Source organism: Nycticebus coucang, chromosome 10, assembly GCF_027406575.1.
Source record: "Nycticebus coucang isolate mNycCou1 chromosome 10, mNycCou1.pri, whole genome shotgun sequence".
Classification (NCBI taxonomy): domain Eukaryota; kingdom Metazoa; phylum Chordata; class Mammalia; order Primates; family Lorisidae; genus Nycticebus; species Nycticebus coucang.
In genome coordinates, this window is record NC_069789.1 from 125,066,539 (window position 1) to 125,088,182 (window position 21,644).

The 21,644-nt window shown below is 51.0% G+C and overlaps 1 protein-coding gene across 8 annotated transcripts in view; it reads right to left on the minus strand.

The window, feature by feature from the left end:
• Positions 1 to 782: 782 nt before the first annotated feature.
• The window catches only part of SIPA1L3 (signal induced proliferation associated 1 like 3), a 243,193-nt gene continuing 222,331 nt past the window's right edge, over positions 783 to 21,644 (minus strand). For 7 of the 8 annotated variants that reach the window (XM_053604658.1, XM_053604653.1, XM_053604655.1 and 4 more), the window contains 6 exons: positions 15,368 to 15,533; positions 14,158 to 14,404; positions 12,757 to 12,900; positions 6,582 to 6,717; positions 4,658 to 4,739; positions 783 to 3,014 (listed from right to left, as the gene is read on the minus strand). In XM_053604658.1, the coding sequence (XP_053460633.1) occupies positions 2,871 to 3,014; positions 4,658 to 4,739; positions 6,582 to 6,717; positions 12,757 to 12,900; positions 14,158 to 14,404; positions 15,368 to 15,533 (919 nt within the window). In that variant the 3' untranslated portion in view covers positions 783 to 2,870. The remainder of the gene's footprint in view (positions 3,015 to 4,657; positions 4,740 to 6,581; positions 6,718 to 12,756; positions 12,901 to 14,157; positions 14,405 to 15,367; positions 15,534 to 21,644) is intronic. The other variant, XM_053604660.1, reaches the window with a different exon arrangement.

Genomic DNA, 21,644 nt, shown 5'->3' on the forward strand with positions numbered 1-21,644 from the left:
AAAAAAAAAAAAAAAGAGCAGACTAGGTAGTCTTCCTCCTCTGGATTTAATCCCCATGCCTTTTGGAAAAAGACATTTTTTGGCAGGGGAATGAGGGTCTGAGTCAGAGAAGCCTTGGGTTTTAGGTCAATGACAGGTGATGGATGGTGAAGGTCAGAAGGATCCCTCCCTAGCCAGCTCTGATTTGCACTTGGCATTTCCTAATTCCCAGTCCAAGTGCAAGTGCTCTGTAGGATGGATGCAGATTTGGGGCATGAGGGGCTGCTTCCTACCCCGACCACCCATGGCCGACTGGCAGGAGGAGCTCCACACCCCCCACCCCCAGAGGGGATAGAGTGGACAAGAGTATAACATGGTGACCATGGTGGCTTGGGCAGGAGGCTAGCCCAAGGAGGCAAGGGCCCTTTACTTAGTCTTGTTGCAAAAGGCAGATCCCCTAAGCTTTCTTTATGTACTATCTCCAGATTTTTAAAAACTGGCTACTATTTCTAAAACCAACATAAATCCATGGTCCATGTCTGGCTTTCTGGCCTCCAGCATATGACTTCAATAGAATCTCACTCTCTTTTTTAATTCAGGGACGTTTTACATTTTGAGTATTGGATTTCTGTTGAGTTCCCAGAAAAAGAAGTTCACAAGGCTGGTGTCCCCTGGTTCTTAGTGTGTATGTGGTGGTGACAGGTATTTGGGATGAGGAGGACAGCAGGAGGAGACTGGTGTTGAACCACACCCTCTTGTCAGCTGGCTCTAGGCAGCTGTCCAGCTAGTGAACACACAAGCCATTTCTATGAAACATTTATTTTCTTTGAAACCTCCAGAAACATGCCAGAAAATGTCAAGACGAGGATGGGGGAAAAAGAAAAGACAATAAAGAATAAAAAAATCCAAATGAAACAAATCAACATATAAAAAAGCTGCTAGCTTCAGCCATCAGATAGATCACCAACCTCAAATTAAATAGATTTGTTTTGCAGAAGTCCTTCAAAAATAACAGAAAACAAAACCAAAAATCATAATTTACGTTTGTCAATGTACACGATTAGGTCCCCAAAATGATTCGAATGATCTGAAGTTATGAGGGGACAACTAAAAAAAAGAAAGGCTCCAGGTTAGGGTCTGAGGAAAGGAGTGGGGGTGGGGGACTGGAGACCCCCTCCAGAAAAGGGAGTCAGGGAAGAAGGAGAGACATCACAGTAGTTGGCCAGGGCTGAGGATGGTGGCTGAGCGGCCACCCCACAGCGCCCACTCACGCCCCGGGCATGGGGGAGAGGAGCTGAGAGCTGAGGTTTCTGCTCCAGACGGCAGGGCTGCTTGGGGACACAGGCTTATCATAGGAGATGCAATAGTACCCTCTTCTCTCGCCCCCACCCATCTGGCCTGGCACCTCCCTGAGTGCCTGCGTCTTGTGCAGTCCCCAGAGCCCCCTTCCTTGAGGTTCCTGGCCCCAGAGAGAAAGTGGCAAGTCCCTGGATGAGGGCTGGGCTGCCTGGCGCTGGCATGTAGCCCAGAGCTCTGAGCCAGACCCTCTCTGCCAACTCCTCCCTGCCTGCTGCCTCCCAAAAGGGAAGCTGCCTGCTCGCCCACCCTGACTTTGTCCCTCTAGAGTCCTCCCGCTGATCCCCAGCCCACGGGGGATACGCCTTGATCCTCAGCTTGAAGTTGGGGGAATCCACAGACTATGGCCATACAGACTTGTTCTGGCGCAACTCTACATGAAAAAATAAATATATATATATATATTTTTTGTTTGTTTGTTTGTTTTTAAAGAAGAAAAGAAAAGAAACTCTGTTTCCTGGGTGAACAGCATAGTACCACGTCGGCTCGGCTGCCTGGCAAGCTGCTCCTTATTGCCTTTAGAGAACCAGCGTCCAGAGGGATCCGTGGGGTGCTCCTGGGGAGCACAGGGAGGGTGTCTGCTGGGTGCCACCCTGGGCCTTGGTGATGGGCTGGGAGACTTGCAAAGGAGAACAAAACCCGAGGAGATGAAGGCTGTTTTTCTCCCGCCCTGACCTGAGGGCTTCATGAACCCCTCCTGGGGCCAGGAGGCCACCGGTCAGTCGTGCTGGGGAGAGAGTTGGCTGTGATGGCCAGTAGCTGGAAGGTGGAGGGGCCTACTGGCCCCAAGCCCAGGCGCTGTGGCCTCTGGCAGAAGAGGAGCTGATAGAAAAAGATTGTATAAATCGTCCTGATTGTACAAATAGAGTTCCTCTCTCAAAGAAGTTGGCTCTGGATGCTGGGTTTTCCTTTCTCCGTCCTGGGGCCCCCAAGAAAATAACTTAAACTCTAAGAAAGTGCTCCTGGCTGCTTTTTGGAAGGAAGGGCTTGGGAGGGGATAATGTTCGTGATTTTTGGAGCTAGGACATTGGGGACCTAGGAGCCCTGGTCTGTTCCCTCTCTGGGTGTGGCGGGATGAAAGGGCTGGTTTCACGCTGTATTTTTCATGCAGGGGGCTTAGCCCCAAAAGCTTCAACTCTGTCATTCGTGGGGAAGAAAGCTAGTTTGTGAGCTCCCAGACCAGTGGGGTTTGGAGACTGACTCCTGCCCCGTCCTAGCAAGAGGCCGTAGATAGGGACAGAGGACAGGCCCTGCAGCAGTGTGGACATGGCCAGCTCACAGGGAACACAGGTGGGCAGCCCAGAGGGGGCTTGAGAGCCACGGGCACACCCTGGCTCACAGCCCCACTGTGGACTCCCTTCTGGGTTCTGCCGCTATCAGGCTTTTGAGTCCATAGGGAGGGCCATGGGGGCAGTCAGTGCCAGGGCCCTGGCTGGGTTATCTTGGAGGTGAGTAGACGCAGAAGACAGCAGAAACCCACAGCCTGCCTGCAGGGAGGGAGCCAGGGCCTGGTGTGGAGGGGTGGCCTTTCTGCCTCAGAGTTTCTTCTTCTCCCTGCAGAAGATCTCAGCAAACTTGCGCAGCTGCTCGCTGGCAGCCTGTGACTCCTCCTGCAGCCTCTGGTTGTTCTGTCGCAGGCTGGCCACTTCTGACTGCAACACCACCTTGTCCTGCTTCTCCTGTGTGGGGCGGAGGGCTGGGCATCAGTCAGGCCAGCCAGGGGCTCCTAAAAGCGAATGTACTCCCCCTGCCGGGCTGAGCCCCAGCCCAGCTCTGGTTCAGAGCCGACAGCTAGAATCAGGCTGCCAGGGTTCAAATCCCAGACTAACTCATCCCAGGCAAGTCCTGTTATCTCTCTGGGCTCCAGTTCCATGAACTCTAGAAGGCACGGTTGAGGTTTTCTGAGGTTATAGACATAAAGCTCTCAGGACCCAGCCTGACGTGAAGCAATCATTCTGTGAACATCACATTATTACTGTTGCCTCATCCTACCCTCACAGCCACTCATGGACTTGGGGACTACTGTTATCCTCATTTTCCAGGAACAGGAAACCTAGGCTTGCACAGCAGTGGGGAGCTGGGCTGTGTATGCAGCCTGAGTAGGCGCCCCACTCCCAGGGTGGCATAATTCTAGAGGCAGAGACTCCTCCAAAGTCTCAAAGCATTCAGCAGTGAGGTGGGGATTTGAACCCAGACTCATGTGATTCCTGTGCTTTGAGAACTAGCAAGTTATACTCTGCCACCTCCCTGCCTTTTACCCAAAGAAATGTTCACAAGTGAAAGTCTCCTCTGTCCTGTTTTTTCTCATCCTTCCAACTCCAGAGCTAAGTCTAAAGAACTACTTATTTATTTTTGAGACAGAGTTTCTGTCACCCTGAGAAGAGTGATGTGGTGTCACAGGCCCCAGCAACCTTAAAACTTTGGCTCAAGTGATCCTCTTGCCTCAGCCTCCTAAGTATTTGGGACTATAGGTGCCCTCTATAAGGCCTGGCTAGTTTTTCTATTTTTAGTAGAGATGGGGTCTCATTCTTGCTCAGGCTGGTCTTGATCTCTTGAGCTCAAGCAATCCACCCACGTTGGCCTCCCAGAGTACTGGGATTATAGAAATAAGCCACCTCAGATATCCTTCTCAACTCATGGTTGTTAAACATTTTCCTTTTTTTTTTTTTTTGCAGTGTTGGTTGGGGTTGGGCTTGAACCAGCCCACCCCCAGTATATGGGGCCAGCGCCCTTCTCTTTGAGCCACAGGCGCCACCCCTAAACATTTTCTTAAAAAGCATGTCATCATCCTAGGAAACAGTTCTGCGGCTTGCTTTCTTACTTACATTACTGGGCTTCTCTTGCATGTCAGTAAATATGTAGATCTGTAGTTATTTTAATTGGCTGCAGGCTATTCTATTGCATGGGTGACAGCCATTCTCCTGTTGATGGACAGCTGCACTGACTCCAATTTTTTATTGCCAACAGGGCAGTAATGTACATCCTTGTTCACTGATCCCTTTGTACGCATGCTGGAAATACTCACAGACAAATTCCCACAAGTGGAACTGCTGGGTCCACGAGGGGCACAATTACATTTTTGATAAATATTGTCCACTGCCCTCCAAAAAGGCTGGGCCAATTTCTTCTCCCTCCAGGAATATATTATGAGTTTCTTTGTGTGCTTACCAGTCTTTGGTGTTACCACTTTTTGCTCGTGACTACACTCAAGAATAGGAGGGGACAGGTGCTGAGTGGCCTTGGTAGATGCCTAACCCTTGTTCCCATTGGCCCCAAGTATCTGGGAAGTGGGCCTGGGATGGTATGCCATGGGAGAACTTACCTTCTGGAGGTCTGTGTGCAGCTGTTTCAGCATCACCTCTAGCTGGTACACCTTGCCTGTCAGATCCAGGTGGGGCTCCTCGCTGAAAGGATAAGAGACAAAGTCAGCCTGAGGCCCAACAGGCCCTGGGGAGTGCTCTCAGCCCACATCTGGGAGGAACGCGGGGTACAGGCCCCTCTTCCCCTGGGATTCTGATGAATCCTTTCCTTGCTAGAGGTCCAAGGCGTGCACCAAGAAGCTCCGAGGGGAAGCCAGAAGCCAGCCCTCCTCCTGGTCCTGCTCTACCCCCTAAGGGCACTGTGTCAGGGCAATGGGGGCATCTGCCTTGAAGTATGCATTTTCCCTGAGGATAAGCCATGTTCATGTCGTTAGGGAGAAGCTCTTCCATGTATCCTCTGGATACAAAGAACCTACTCCACAGATGTCTACTGAGCTCCTAGCAGGTCTGGGCACTGTTCCAAGCACAGAAAGTGGACAGCTATACAAAAGGGCCTGCCCTTGTGGACAGGGGTAATGATGCTGGCAACATGATGACAGAGTGCCTGTCACTGAGAGCCCACCCTATGCCTTGTCCTGGGCTCCTTGGTTCCAGCCGTGGTCATCTAACAGAGCCCCCCTGCCCTCTGTTGCTTCCAGAAGTCTGCACAGCCACCCACAGATAGAAGAGGAAGGCTGTGCTCAGGCAGGGGATGCTGCCCATACAATTGCTGGTGCTGGGATTTGAACCCAGGACCTCTGTCCTGTGGCTCTTCCTCTAGGCAGATTCTCCCAGCCCTGGGCCTGTCTAGTCCCTGCAAAAGAGAACACAAAGCTCCTCCCTACTTAGAGCTGGGGCTGAGGGAGGCCCCTCTGGGCACTGTGAGTACCAGAGGAGGGGACAGGACTGTAGCAGATGAGAAGGGAGGCAAGGTGTCTCCGCCCCCTGCTGCCCCACCCAGTTCCTCCTCTGCACTATGATCCTGAAGTCAGGGGACCTGCAGCTGCAGAGGGAGGTGCGAGGCAGAGAAGAGGAGGGCACCAGTTTGGGAGCAAAGGGAAGCCCAGTGCCACAGGGTCCCATACCCTGCCTTGCTTCTACCTCACTGCAGCACCCCTGCACCTTTACCTGCCTACATGGATCACAGTGGGCCATGCTGCGGTGCAGGTTGAGTTCTAAAGCCAATGTGTAGAGCAAAAAACACAGAGTCCAAACTACCCTCAAAAATTACTTCACATGCCCCTAAGAAAGTGCACGGAGTGTTGTATACAGAAGCCTGCACCATGCAGACAAGTGTGAAATGCACTATTTAAATCCATGTACAGGCAGAACGTGCCATTTACATTCTCTCTGCCTCTTTTTAATTTTGTTTTCTGCCAAGTTAGTGCAGTCAAATATGTTGCATTAAATGTGAGAAGCAACTTATGAGATGGCAAATGTGAGATGTCTGTCCCTGTCCTCCTCCCTGCCCTATAAAGCCTCCTGAGGGCTGGGCCTGGCCCCAGAAAGCCCAGCACTGGACCTGGCAGGGAGGCTGGAAAGGGGAAAGGGTGTGTGAGGCAGTGTGATAAGGACTTCTGCAGGGATCTACAGGGGATGATACGGAGGAGCAGACATGGGAGATTGGTGGCAGAGAGCTGGGCGGGAGTTGCGGGACACAAGCATTTTTCAAAGTTGTTAGTGAAACAATTATGTGAGTATTGATTCATCTTCTCCACTGGACTAGGAGATTTACAAGGACGGGGCTGAGTCTGTTATGGTCACTGCCGGTCCCCAGTGCACGGACTGGCACAGCATAATCAGTTTAAAGTCTTTAGGTAAAGGGAGCGGTAGGAGACCCCCAGCTAGGAGCTACCTCCTACTTTGTGCCCTTCAGTCATTGCACAGACCTGCTGCTGGTAGGGACCCAGGTGGCTGGGCCAATGAATGTTCCCAGGGAAACCTTACCTCATGGTAGGGGTGGTCCTGGGAGTCGGGGGCCCCCTTTCCAGGCTCAGGTGGCTGTGCACAGGGCTGTGTGCAGGTGGAATGTCGGGGCTCAGAGCTGGATCGTTTAGAGAGAAGAGTGAGACGGCTCTTTGCACTGCCGGTGAGAGATGGGAGAGAGGGCAGGTGGGCAGGGCTGCCTGCTTCTTCCCCATCTGATAATTGCGCCCCTCCCTGCAAACTTTCTACCCAGACCTCCAAGACACTTCTGGTCACATGTGTGATTGATTAAATGGGTTTAGAACAGATTCTTGCCAAAAGCCCCAACCAAATAAACAAACAAAATAAGAACACAAAATCCCATCCTGATTCTGACCAAGCCTCTGTATCCAATGAAAAGGGATGACGCTGGGCCTAGTGGCTCACGCCTGTAATCCCAGCACTCTGGGAGGCTGAGGCGGATGGATTGCTTGAGCTCACAAGTTCAATACCAGCCTGAGCAAAAGTGAAACCCAATCTTTAAAACTAGCTGGGTGTTGTGGCGGGCACCTGTAGTCCCAGCTACTTGGGAGGCTGAGGCAAGAGAATCACTTGAGTCTAAGAATTTGAGGTTGCTGTGAGCTATGATGACACAGCACTCTACCAACAGAGACAAAGTAAGATTCTTTTTTTATTCTGAAACAGAGTTTCATTATGTTGCCCTAGGTAGAGTAACGTGGTATCACAGCTCACAGCAACCTCAAACACTTGTGCTTAAGCCATTCTTTTGCCTCAGCCTCCCAAGTAGCTGGGATTACAGGAGCCCGCCACAATGCCCAACTGTTTTTTTGTTGCGGTTGTCATTGTTGTTTTAGCTGGCCTGGCCAGGCTGGGTTCAAACCCACCAGCTTCGGTGTATGTGGACGGTGCCCTACTTACTGAGCTACAGGCACTGCAAAGACACTGTTTAAAAAATATATATATATATAATAGGAGGGATGTGGGTGGCGCCTGTGGCTCAGTCGGTAGGGCACCGGCCCCATATACCGAGGGTGGTGGGTTCAAACCTGGAGCTGGCCAAACTGCAACAAAAAATAGCTGGGCGTTGTGACGGGTGCCTGTAGTCCCAGCTACGAGGGAGGCTAAGGCAAGGGAATTGCCTAAGCCCAGGAGTTGGAGGTTGCTGTGAGCTGTGATGCTACGGTACCGAGGGCAATAAAGTGATAAAAGGAAACAATAAAAAAAAAAATAGGAAAACCAGGGATGGAAAAATAAGTTAAATGACAGAGCGAGAACTAACCAACCAAATTCAGAACTAGCATGCTCTCAGCATAAATGACCTGGTTTGGTTAACAAATAAATGATATGAAAAATGGGGCCAAATGCAGATGGGTTGGTGCTGGGTGATGGGTCCACAGGGATCTGTCATGTTATTCACTCTCCTTCTGAGAAGGCTGGTGACGGTTCAAACGCAAAGAGAGGTGAGACACAGAATATCATGCATACTGGAGAGAGAAAAGAAATCACTCGGGTTGCCAGTTACAGATGAAGAGTGCTGGGTCTCACCTTAGACATGTGACTCACTCTGGGCTTGTCTGAGATGTCTGTTTTCAAATGTGACTGTTAGATTATCTTTCTGTCATGGCAAGAGCTGGTGACAGCCCAGTGCCCTCAATAGTGGCTGGTTTGGTGAACCATGGATAGCCAGACAACAGAATCCTTGGGGGTGTCAAACGAGGGGTAGTGTGTGCTGTGGAGACAGGCGGGCACCGTCAGGGCCAAGGCTGGGTGGCTGTGTACATGCCATCGGGGTGTGGGGCAGCCCCAGAGCAAAGTGGCCCCCTGGGTCCAATTTCTTCTATTTCTGGGCTTCAAAGAACAGCAAAGAAAACACCAGGATGCCCTTCCCCTAGAGCCACCATTGTTAACACCTTGCCATATTTACTTTCTCTTTCTCTCCTCATCTCTGTGTGTTATTTTTTCTCCTAATCACTTGAGACCAAACTGTCAACATCATGGTACTTTTTCTCTGTGAACGTCATTAGAAATTGCCAAAAAATAGGGTGGCGCCTGTGGCTCAGTGAGCAGGGCGCCGGCCCCATATACCGAGCGTGGCGGGTTCAAGCCCAGCCCCCGCCAAACTGCAACAACAACAAGAAAAAATAGCCGGGCGTTGTGGCGGGCGCCTGTAGTCTCAGCTACTCGGGAGGCTGAGGCAGGAGAATCGCCTAAGCCCAGGAGTTGGAGGTTGCTGTGAGCTGTGTGACGCCACGGCACTCTACCGAGGGCAGTAAAGTGAAACTCTGTCTCTACAAAAAAAAAAAACAAAAAGAAATTGCCAAAAAATAAGGACCCTCTCCTCTATGATCACAACACCACTATCATACTCAAGGAACTTAACGTTTATATTGCTACAACAATATCTACTATACCACGCACAGTTATCTTTAAAATTTCTCCAATTCTCTAAATAATATCCTTTATAGCTGGATTTCTTTTTCTACCTTGGATTTAATATTTATTTTCTTTGAAAATATTTTTATAAGGAATAATTTCAAATATACCCCAAAGCAGAGAATAACCCATTGTTAGTCTACAGGTGCCCATCACCAGTTTCAATGATTTTCCACAGATGTGACTCTGGTTTCCTCACCTTTATCTCCTTTGCTTTTTAAAATTTGTATTCCCTGGGGCAGCGCCTGTGGCTCAAAGGGATAGGGTGCCAGTCCCATATGCCGGAGGTGGCGGGTTCAAACCCAGCCCTGGCCAAAACCCACAAATAAATAAATAAAAAAAAATTAAAAAAAAAATTTGTATTCCCTGATCAGTCCTCTGCTTGACTCTTTTTTTTTGAGTCTTACTTTGCCATCCTCAGTAGAGTGCTGTGGCATCATAGTTCACAGCAACCTCAAATTCTTGGGCTTGAGTGATCCTCTTGCCTCAACCTCCCGAGTAGCTGGGACTACAGGCGCCTGCCACAAGTCCCAGCTAGTTTTTAGAGATGGAGTCTCGCTCTTGCTCAGACCAGCTCAGGCTGGTCTCAAACGCCTGAGCTCAAGCCATCCACTGGCATTGGCCTCCCAAAGTGCTAAGATTACAGGTGTGAGTCACCATGCCTGGCCTGCCTGGCTAATTTTCAAAAAATATTTTTGTAGCCGGGCGCGGTGGCTCATGCCTGTAATCCCAGCACTGTGGGAGGCTGAGGAGGGAGAATTGCTTGAGCTCAGGAGTTCGAGACTCGCCTGAGAGACAGTGAGACCCCGACTCATGAAAAAAATGGAAAAACCAGCCGGGCACCACGGCGAGTGCCTGTAATCCCAGCAGCTTCCAGAGGCTGAGGCAGCGGGGTGCCCGCAGCCTGAGTCTGAGGTTGTGGTGAGCTACCACGCCCACTGCACTCTGCTCAGGGGCATAGGGTGGGACCCTGTCTCAACAACAACAACAACAACAACAACAACAAAAGTAAAGAAATAAAAAATAAGCAATGAAATAAAATAAAAAGCCAAAAATAAAATAAAATATTTTTTGTAGATGGGGTGGGGCTATAGCTCAGGCTAGTCTTGAACTATTTTTTTTTTGGGACAAGAGTCTCACTCAGTTGCCCAGGCTAGAGTGACATGGTATCAGCCTAGCTTATAGCAACCTCAGATTCCTAAGCTCAAGTGATCCTCCTGCCTCAGCCTCCCAAGTAGCTGGGCTATAGGCACCTACCACAATGCCCAACTGATTTTTCTATCCTTAGTAGAGACGGGGTGTCACTCTTGGCTTAGGCTGTTCTCAAACTCTTGAGCTCAAGGGGTCCTCCCACCTCATCCTCCCAAGGTGCTAGGATTACAGGCATGAGCCACCGTGCCTGGCTGTTCTTGAACTCTCTCTGTTTTTTTAGAGAGAGTCTTACTTTGTCACCCTCAGTAGAGTGCCGTAGCATCACAGCTCACAGCAACCTCCAACTCCTGGGCTTAGGCGATTTTCTTGCCTCAGCCTCCCGAGTAGCTGGGATGATAGGCACCTGCCACAACACCCAGTTATTTTTTTGTTGCAGTTTGGCCGGGGCCAGGTTTGAACCGACCACCCTCAGTATATGGGGCCGGCGTCCTACTCACTGAGCCACAAGCGCCACCCTGTTCTTGAACTCTTGACTTCAAAGGATCCTCCTACCTCAGCCTCCCAAAGTGTTGGAATTATAAGCATAAACTGTTGCACAGGGCCTCCCTAACTTTAACTTAACTCCTTAAGAAACCAGCTTCTTAAGGCCTACCTGACATTTAATAAACCACATATTTAAAGCACACAGTCTGCGGGGTTCTGACACACCTATTCTCCACATGATCATCACTGTTGTGATGCATGAACCTATCTATCATCTATCACCTACCACAGTCACTGTGGGATCCCAGATTAAATTCTATGACAGAAAAGGAACATGAACAAGAGCTGGGTGAAGTCTGCAGCTTAGTTACTAGTTTGTACCAGTGCTCACTCCTTAGTTTTGATCGCTGTGCCATGAATGTGTGAGATGTTAACATTAGGGAAAGCAGGGCAAAGGGGCTACAAGAATTCTTGGAATTATCTTTGCAACCCTTCTATAGACAGAAAATGATTTCAGAACCAAAGAGTTTTTTTTTCCTAACACAGAGTCTCTCACTCTGTCACCCTGGAGTTTAGTGCCCTGGCATTATAGCTCACAGCAACCTCAAACTCTTGGGCTCAAGGAATTCTCTTGCCTCAGCCTCCCAAGTAGCTGGGACTATAGGTGCCCGCCACAATGCCCACCTAGTTTTTCTCTTTTAGTAGAGATGAGGTCTTCCTCTTGCTCAGGATGGTCTCAAATTCCTGAGCTCAAGCAATCCACCCCCCATCAGCTTCCCAAAGAGCTAGGAATAGGCGTGAGCCACCATGCCCGGCAGAATGAAAGAGTTTTTACAAGTGAGGATGGGCAGTTGGGGGAAGCTTCCTCTAGGACAGCAGTTCTCAACCTGTGGGTTGCGACCCCTGTTTGCAGCATTAGGACGGTTGAGAACCACTGCTCTAGGGCCACCTGCCAGATGGGGACTGGCCCAGATGTGGAAATATGAAGGCTGTACACCACATAGGTCTGGTTTAATGGATTCTGCTCTGTGCAGACTCTGTGCTGGGCACCCAGTGGTGACAGAAACAACTCTGGGTCCCACCCTCCCAGGCCAGTGGGGAGAAAGATTCATCATTAGACAGTGATAGCCCAGAGGGGTCAGGCTGTGGGAGCCCAGAGGAGGTGCCTGAAGGAGGGCTAGCTAAGCTGTGGTCTGAAAGATGAGGAAAAATGTGCCAAAAGAGCACATTCCTATCGGTCAGGCATCGTCATGAATCTCATCTGACAGATGAGGAAACTGAGGCCTAGAAAGGAAAAGTACTTGCCTAAAGTCATATGGGAAGGAAATGGTAGGGACTGGGATGTTAGCAGTCCCTTGTGATCTGTTTCCCTTTTTTCTGAGTAACAAATCCCAAATTTTAGCTGGGCACAGGCCTCATTCCCAGCCTACCTTGCAGCTAGGTGTGGCCATGGGCAGAGGCTTTGGACAATGGTAAGTAAGCACAGGAGGAAAGCAAGACAGGGAAGGGACATCCCCCCCACCTCCCACCGTGGCCGGAGCTGGACAGAGTGCTAAAGGCCACCTTGGATGGTGAGAGTGAGGCAACCTAGAAATGGCCGAGGAGTTTGGGCCCTACAGAAATCCGTGGCAGTGTAACACCAGCCTGAGGCTGTCCAGCCCAGGAATTTTTGCCTTGTGTGTTTAAGTCATTGTTAGCTGGATTTTCTGCCACATGAGGCCGTACCAAACCCAAGTCCAATTTGGATTACTGCGGTTGGCAATGCAGTAATGACAGAATGTACAGAATTTGGATTACTGCGGTTGGCACTATAGTAATGACGGTAGGCACAGTCTGCGGAGGGCTCGCTCTGTGCCTGATGTGTTCTATGTACGGTATTTTACGTGATCCTCACTGTTGCCTCAGGCAGTTAGCACAGCTGCTGTCCCTGTCTGGTAGACAAAATAACTGGGGAGTCAGAGATGATCCCAGGCTACATCGTAAGCAACTGATAGGGCAGGACTTGAGCTCTACTTCCTGATTCTAAAACCTGAGTAGGTCTCCTTGCAAAGCCACAAGGCCCTCCACTGATCCTTCAAGAACAGAGAAAGGGGTGGGAATCTGGTAGGGTCTGGTAGGAGGCACCTACCCTCATATGCCTTGGCTGCGTTGACCAGGCTGGACCACTCGAGGCCAGCAGCTGTGTCGGGCAGTGGCATCATCCCAGGGTCAAGGCGCCGCAGAGGTCGGTCCCGCCCATCGGCCAGTGACAGCTCTGAGGCCGAGATGGTGGCTTGGTTGGGGGGAAAGTGGAGATGGAACAGATGAGCATGGCAACACAGAGACAGAAGTGAACAGATACATTATTATGCTTTTCTGAAGATGCTAAGTGCCAGGGAAATCTGCAGCAGAGTAAGGAGTGGGAATGCTAGATGGTCATGTAGTGACTTTAAACAAGGTGCTAGCGGACACCTGGCTGAGATGACATTTGGATAAAACTTTGAAGGAGAGCAGGGAGTGGGTCAGGGGATGCCTGAGGGAAGAGCATTTGGGCAGATGGAATAGCAAGTGCTAAATCCTGAGGCAGGAACGCACCTGTGAGGTCTAAGGAACAGAGGCTGGGACGGAGTGAGCCAGGGACACAGTGAGTGAGGGAGAGAGGTGACACAGACAGATCACGCAAGGTCTCGTGGGCCCTGATGACTCTGTCCTTTCACTCTGAGTGCGATGGTACCTCAAGAGGTCCCTAACTGAAGTGTTCACAGGCTCTCTCTGACTGTGTATCTGTGTGTGTGGCAGGGTGGGGCTGGAAGACAGCAAGGCGGCTTCAGCTGTGATGCAAAAGGGAAAAGATGAGGATGGACAAGACCAGGTGTGGCCAGGGTGGGACAAGGGTGCACATTCTGAGTCTACTTTGCAGAAGGAGCCAAGCAACTTTCCTGAGGAACAGAATGCGAGACCAAGAGAAGGGTCCGGGATGGCATCAAGGCGCTGGCCTGCGCCAGCCCAATGGAACTGGCTCTGAGATGGGGAAGGCTGGGGCAGGGTGTCAGAAGTTTGTTTCTGGGGGTGTTCAGTAGAGATGCCATTGGGTATACCTACAGCAGACAGAGGGAGGGGCTAGCCACAGGAGCCAGGAGCTGAGGGAGTACCAGAGTGTAGACAGAAATATGGGTTGCCAGCGTCTGGATGGTGTTTAGAGGTAGTAGGGTCACTGTGGGGAGACCTGGTGGACTTAGGTATGGCACGCCAGGTAGAGACAGGCTCCTGATGTCTCAGTACCTTGGAAGTGACAGCATAAGCAATGGCACCAGCACTACTGAGAGAGTCCCACAAACCAGGCCTAGGGTCCTTGGCCATGGCTCAAAGACTCCTGATGCTTGGCCAACAATCCCTTATTCCCTGGGTGACAGCCAGGTCTCCACCATCAGGCTTCCCCTGAAGCGCATGTCCACCCAGCTCCTTCGCCCTAGATGACCCAACACTGATGACCTCTAGCCTTTGACCCCATTTCCCAACCCCCACCCACTCCCAGGGTGCCCAGGCTCACATTTCTTCTCTGGGAAGCCATTGCCAGTGGTGGGGGTGGTGGTGGGGCCGGGGCCGGGCGGGTGGGGGTGCTGGTGCTGGCGACGGGCAGGCAGCGTGCTGGAGGGGAAGGCGCAGGTGCTGGTGAACAGCACGTCGCTGGGCAGCCCTGGCTCCAGGCTGGCAGGGCTGGCAAAGCCGGGCTCCCGGCGCCCACTGCACAGGCTCTCATCAGACAGGGTCCGCTGCAGGCTCTTCTGTGGGGACTGCTATGGGACAAGGCAAGACGGAAGAGGGTGTCACAGCCTGGCCTGTGGTGACGGCATCAGAGATGGCCACAGATGTCCTGGACACCTGTGGTGCGTCCCTACCCATCCAGAATCTAATTCGACTTCCTTTTAGATGAAAGCAGCTAATTTACCCCCGGGGACACCTCCCTCCCCCACATGGCCCATCTTCCTTCCCACTTCTAGCTCCCAGGAGGGGCCCAAGCCCAGGCCTGCCTGGTTGGGGAAGGCAGTGGGACCTGCAGGTGGGGGACACTAGGGTCCACCTTGGTCCCCACAGGAGGGTGCCTGCCTGACAGTGAAGCCAGTCAGGGAGGCAGGGTGGGAGGGAAAGAGCAGCAGATGCAGCAGAGGGTCCTCGGTGCTGCTGCTCCTGCTCTCCCTCCTTGGGTAATAAAAGCTGAATTTCCCCTGGGAGGCCCTGCCTGCTCTGCTCTTGGTCCACGTGGTCTGGGAGGGGGACAGGGGTCGCTTCTATCCTGGGCTGAAGGAGGAGGACTCGACATCCAGGTCTTTCTGGTCATATGAGGTACTTTAGTACTGAAAACATTCCCATGTGTCTACCTAGACTGGTTTGTCCATTTATTTAGAGGAAGGGTCTCACTCTGTCACCCAGGCTGGAGTGCAGTGGCATGCTCCTTTGAATTCCTGGGCTCAAGTGATTCTCCTGCCTTAGGCCCCTAAGTAGCTGGGAGGACTGGTGTGCGCCACTGTGCCCATCTAGGCTGGTGAAACTGCAATTCTAACCTTGCCCAATATGGTGTTTTTCCTCCCCGCCTTGAATCCACATCCGCCAAGAGAGGGCTGGCAGATACGGAAGGCTGAGGACACAGGCAGCAGCTGAAGTGAGTGCAGGGGGCACCAGCCCCCGCCACACCCCCTGCCCTCCTGCCTGCCTTCCCGGTTTTTCAACTGTCAGGGGCTGGTCCTGGCAGCACTATGTACCCCTGTGTCTCTCTCCTGCTCTGGCCCCAGGTTGTCCATGATAATGAGTTTTTTCAGGTCGTCCTCAATGGTGGATTTGTAGTTCTTCCGTGGCGACCGGAGGTCTCGGAGGGATGCCCTTAACCGCGGCTGCCCGAAGACATTTTTTGTGTTGGTATCCACCTGCCTAGAACGACAACATCAGGGGACAGAGAGCTCAGAGTCAGAGGGGAGGCTCGAAGCTGTTCAGGTTCACAAAGGCCAGTGCCACTAAGGGAACGGCTGCAGCCTTCTCCACTTCACCTGGCCAGAAGGTGACAGAAGAGGGACTTGGTTTCTTCTTTCTACTCACTTATTCCCCCAAATATCCCTGGAACCTGCTTGGAACCTACTCTGTGCTGTGCTGGGGACACAGGAGTGAACATAGTGCCAGCAGCTTGTAGCAGAAACTGACACTGAATGTGAGCAGGGAGAGAGACCCCATATGTGAGGGAGAGACAAATGCTGTGAAGAAAAACAAAGCTGCGTAAAAGGATGGAGACTGAAGGGGATGAGGGGATAAAAAAAGGAAGGGAAAGAAGGAAGGAAGTCAGGAAGGAAGGGGAAGAAGGGAAGGGAGGAAGATGGAAGGGAGGGAGGGAAGGAAGGAAGGAGGGAAAGAAGAAAGAAAAGGGAAGGGAAGGGAAGGGAGGTGAGGGGGGAAGGGAAGGGAGGGAAGGAAGAAAGGAAAGAAGAAGGAAAGAAAGGGGGAGTGAAGAGGAAGAGAGGGGAGGGGAGGAAGGAAGGAAAAGAAGGGAGGGAAGGGAAGGGGGGAGAGACAGGAGACAAAGGGAGGGAGGGAGGGAGGACAAACAGACCCACACAGAAGAGCCTTTAGATGGAGGGAAGAGCAAGTGAGGCCAGGAGGGAGGTGAGTGGCAGCAGGTGGGGTCTGGGGTGGGGCACAGATCACGGTGAAGCTTGTGAGCCACAGTGGGGATTTGAGATCATAGCTGAGAACCTCAGGCCATGTGCACAGAGAGATCACTCGGGGTGCTGGGCTGAAAACTGGCCCCTGCGGGAGTGGGGACGAGGGTAGGGGAAGGGAGATGGTGAGAAAGCAGAGGTAGCTGTCTAGGTGAGATGACAGTAGCCCTGACAAAGGAGTTTCCAACCCCAGGAGAAGGATGGGGTGTCACAGAGAGAGAAGTCTGAGGTGGGGGACCTGGCCTCTATGGGCAAGTGCTGGGCAGCTGGCAGTGGGCCTCTAGCCTGGGTGCTTCAGGGCTGGTCATCCCATCTCCTGAGACTCACATAGGACAACAAAGTTCACATGTCATGGTGGTGGGGAGCACCAGAGACCAGGCCTGGGAACCTGAGTGGGGCCAGCTGCCTCTTGGCTGTTACCACCCCCAGTTTTCTTTCTTTTTTTTTTTTTTTGAGACAGAGTCTCACTTTATCGTCCTCGGTAGAGTGTCCTGGTGTCATAACTCACAGCAACCTCAAACTCTTGGGCTCAAATGATCCTCCTGCCTTAGCCTCCCAAGTGGCTAGGCCTACAGGCACCCGCCACAACATCCGGCTATTTTAGAGACAAGGTCTCGCTCCTCATCAGGCTGGTTTCCTTAGCCTCTCAGAGTGCTAGGATTACAGGCGTCAGCCACCATGCCAGTCTACCCCCACTTTTCTGCTGGGCTTCCTATCCCAGAAGTTGGTCCATAAGCCAGGTCACTCAGATTTCTTCCCTTTCTTCTTCAGCGTTCCCAAAGCTGCTCCTGCTGTGCCTTCCAGAACACTCAGTGGTCTAACGGCCATCGAGGCCCAGCCTTGGATTAAAAAGGGAGCCTTGGAGGTGGACAGGCCTGGGTCTGAGTCCTGCCTCTGCCTGTCCTGCTGTGGGAGGCTGGGCAAGTCTCACCACCTCTCTGACCCCTGTTGCTCATCTGGAACACCCACCACCTCAATGTTGTTGTGACATTTGCTGCTAAGTCCCTGGCTGTACGTGACACAGAGCAGGTTCTTGAGAAACAAGGGCTGCTCTTGAACAGCTAACCCTGATCTGCACATGCCCCTTCCTGCTACTCAGCCCTCTGCTGCCTCAGCAGGGATGCTGGGCTCTGCACATTGTCACCCATGTTTCCAGGTCTCTCTCCCAGGCTAGGCTGGACTCCTGGGGCCCCATGCCCTTTACTCAGTGCCCCAGGGCCAGGCTGACTTCTGCCTCCTCTTGTCTTCCGATTCTGGCCTAGTCTTTGGGTTCAGGTCTTACTTCTCTGGTGAAAACTAGGGCCCTGTCCTGAGGTGTCACCACCCTCCAGGAAAGAAGTAGCCACACTCACAGGAGCACTGTCCGAGGGCCTCAGGCACTATCCCGAGGGCCCTCTGTAGTCAAAAATCTACATAGCAGCCCTCAGAGGGAGCCACTATTCCTATCACCCCCATCGTACAGATTGGAAACTAAGGCACATAGATGTTAAAGTAACTATGTAACACTGGCACTGCCTTTGAGCTGGTCATTCTCTTACTACGTTATCCTTTCATCTTTCCTGCGATTGTGTATCTTTGCCTATTACACGGCAGCCAGGCCTGTCCTCTCTGGAACATGCATGAACATTTGCTCCTCACCATAGCTGTGTGTGTTGAGGACTACGTGTACCCAGAATCCTGGATGTGGCAATTAAGGCACAGAGGAGTTAAGCCACTCATCCAGAGGCTCACAGAAAGGGAGTGGAGGAGTCAGGATTCAAATCGAGGCCACCACACTGCAGAGCCCACAGGTGCCCCCGCCAAGCTTGACGGCCATGTTTCTATCTCAAAACTGGTGCAGAGAGAGGTACAGTATGTGGAGCATGATCATGTCTGATTAAAAAATATGCTTCTGTGTGCAGAAAAAAATCCTGGAAGAAATTATGAACAATGATCACCTCTGGGAAATAGGTAGAAAAATGAGACTTTCACTTCTCATTTGATATCCTTCCCAACTGTCGGAATTTATTTTACGAAAATCAGATGTTATAATCATAATAATAAAAACTAACTTTAAAAAGGCTGACACCCGGACTTCAGTATCTTGTCATTTAAGAAAGAAAAAAAGAATCTTTGAACCCAGAGAAGAACTAAGATGTCTTGGCTCCCGAGGGTTTTAAAGTCTGCATTATCTTTCTCTCTTTCTCTCAGCCGCCAGGCTAGGGATTTTAACAAAGGAAGGATGAGAGGGTGGTGAGATTTTTTTTCTTGTCAGGTCACACTTTTCCTCAAATTAGAATTCCAGGTCTAGGTAACGTTAGCTCTGCCAGTATCAGGGAAATATATTCTCCGGGCAAATTAAAACCTTTAGATCCAAAAGAGAAAAACAGAAAGAGAGAGAGACAGACAGATGCAAACACAACAAAGGGAAACTCTGGAAGCCAGTGGGGACGGCCTCTTGCCTTTGATTTTGGCATTTCCCAGAATCCCCTGCATAGGGGCGTGTGACTCAGAGTGGAGCCCATGGAGCATCTGGAAGAAGCCCATTGTGCCCATCTCCTGTGGTGAGGAAGCAGGGCTGGCTGTCACCAGTCCCTGGCTGGAAAGGTACACTGTCCACAGGCTCTCCTCTCGAGAGGTGGGGACAAAGATCTGCTCCCCAGGAGTCTTACTTCTGCAACTGTATCCTTCAGAAAGGCCCACAGAGTGCGTCCATGTGCACGGGGTATGTCCTGGGGTCCAGTGATGGTACAAATGCAAGAGCCTCCACCAGAGGAAGGGCCAGGTCAGCCCTGGCTCCCCAGAACACCATCCCAAAGGAGTGAGGCTGACCCACAAGGCATGGGAAATAAGAAGTGGGTATGCGTAGTGTGAAACCATTTTTAGAAAACTCACACACGACCTAGCTTGTACACAGCCTAGTATACACAGACAGGACTTCGTACCGAACTCTCGTTTCTAAGGGTGTATCCGTGGGGGGCTTCACTTTCTAAACACGTTCTCACCAGAGCCCATGAAATCTAACACAATCCTCCCTGTCCACTCTCTACCATCATCTCCTCCCACTCAGGCCTCCCAACATTTCCAAAACACACTGGGTACACGCCTGCCTCAGGGCCTTTGCACTGGCCATCCCATTTGTCTAGTGTCCTCCCTAGCATCCCTGTGGCTATCAGTTTTCTCATCATTCTGGTTTGGCTCGAATATCACCTCCACAGAGGGACCACCCCTGACCACTTGGTTGATCTACTGTGATGCACTTTGTTGACCTATTGCGACCCAGATGACCTACTATATGCCCTCTGAGCCCAGGTGCCCTCTACCAGGCCGTCATGCACTCCACCAGCTTCACTGCCCTCATCTTGTCATGACTGTCCTATGTGTCTGCTATTCCCTTCCTTCCTACCTCCCTTCATGTGTAGTGTTGGGGATAGGGTCTACCCTGCTGTAGGCTCTCAAAAGTAGTTGAGAGGGTGGGGCAGGTTGGCTCATGCCTGTAATCCCAGCACCCTGCTGGCTGAGGCTGATGGAATGCTGGAGCTCAGGAGTTTGAAACCAGCCTGAACAAAAGCGAAAGAGTGCTCTACTAAAAAATAGAAAAATTAGCCAGGCATTGTAGCTGTAATCCTGGCCCTCTGGAAGGCTCAAGTGGGTGGACTGCTTGATCTCACAAGTTCTTTTTTTTTTTTTAATTTGGCCGGGGCTGGGTTTGAACCCGCCACCTCCGGCATATGGGACCGGCGCCCTACCCGCTGAGCCACAGGCGCCGCCCGATCTCACAAGTTCAAGACCAGCCTGAGCAAGAGCGAGACCCCATCTCTAAAAAATAGCCAGGTGTTGTGGTGGGTACCTGTAAGTGAGGCGGAGGCAAGAAGATTGCTTGAGCCCAAAAGTTTGCGGTTGCTGTGAGCTACAACAATGCCATAGCAATCTACCCAGGGTGATAGAGTGAGATTGTGTCTCAAGAAGAAAAAGAAAAAAAGTAGTTAAGTGTGTATCACACACGACCTTCCTTCTGACCTCTCTTCCTCCCTCTTACAAGATGAAGTGACTTATATAAAACCAAAAAAAAGTATAGGGACATTTAAAAAAAATTAAGCCAAAAGAACACAAATATTCCTTTCCTGCTCTATTTTATTTCTGTTCATTTGCTAACATCACCTTCCAGCCCCCAGGATCTCTAGTACCGTAATGGAACATTGGTAATTCTACAGAGGAAGGCTGACTCACTAGAAGAAATCATGCTAGAACCTTCTGCCGTGATCCTCAAATCTGCACCTGTCTCATCAGAGGGCTGCCTGATGCAACTCAGTTTGGAGAGTCAAACTGATCATTTTTGCTTTCACTATCTTTCTTCTAGAAGAATTTTCCAATGTAACTTCCAATAATTAATTAATTAATTAATTGTAAAAGACATGTTCACTTTCCCTCGGTAGAGTGCCATGGCCTCACAGCAACCTCAAATTCTTGGGCTCAAGTGATCCTCTTGCCCCAGTTTTTTCATTTTTACTTTTTTATTTTTTTGAGACAGACTTTCACTTTGTCGCCCTGGGTAGAGTGCTGTGGCATTATATCTTCACAGCAATCTCAAACTCCTGGGCTCAAGTGATTCCCTTGCCTCAGTCTCCTGAGTAGCTGGGACTACAGGTGCCCGACACAACCCCTGACTATTTTTTTTTTTTTTGTAGAGACAGAGTCTCACTGTACCGCCCTCGGTAGAGTGCCATGATGTCACACAGCTCACAGCAACCTCTAACTCTTGGGCTTACGTGATTCTCCTGCCTCAGCCTCCCGAGCAGCCGGGACTACAGGCGCCCGCCACAACGCCCGGCTATTTTTTTGTTGCAGTTTGGCCGGGGCTGGGTTTGAACCCGCCACCGTCGGCATATGGGGCCGGCGCCCTACTCACTGAGCTACAGGCGCCGCCCAACCCCTGACTATTTTTTAGACAGGTCTTGCTCTTCCTGGTCTTGAACTCATGAGTTCAAGGAATCCTCCTGCCCCAGCCTCCCAGAGTGCTAGGATTATAGGCGTGAGTCACCGCACCCGGCTAGTGTTTTCATTTTTAGTAGAGATGGGGTCTTACTCTTACTCAGGCTGGTCCCAAACTCCTGAGCTCAAGCAATCTGCCCACCTCAGCCTTCCAGAGCAGTAGAATTACTTACAGTCACAAGCTATCATGCCTGGCCCCATGCAATAATTAAAAATGGCATTAATTACAGGTAAAAAAAACCCAAAGTGATACAAATGGGCTTGTACAACTCCAGTATCTTTCCTTTTTCTCCAGATCTCTGCTTTCTATAATTGTCAAAACCTAATAATCTCTGGGGATATATGGGCTACTCTAAAACTG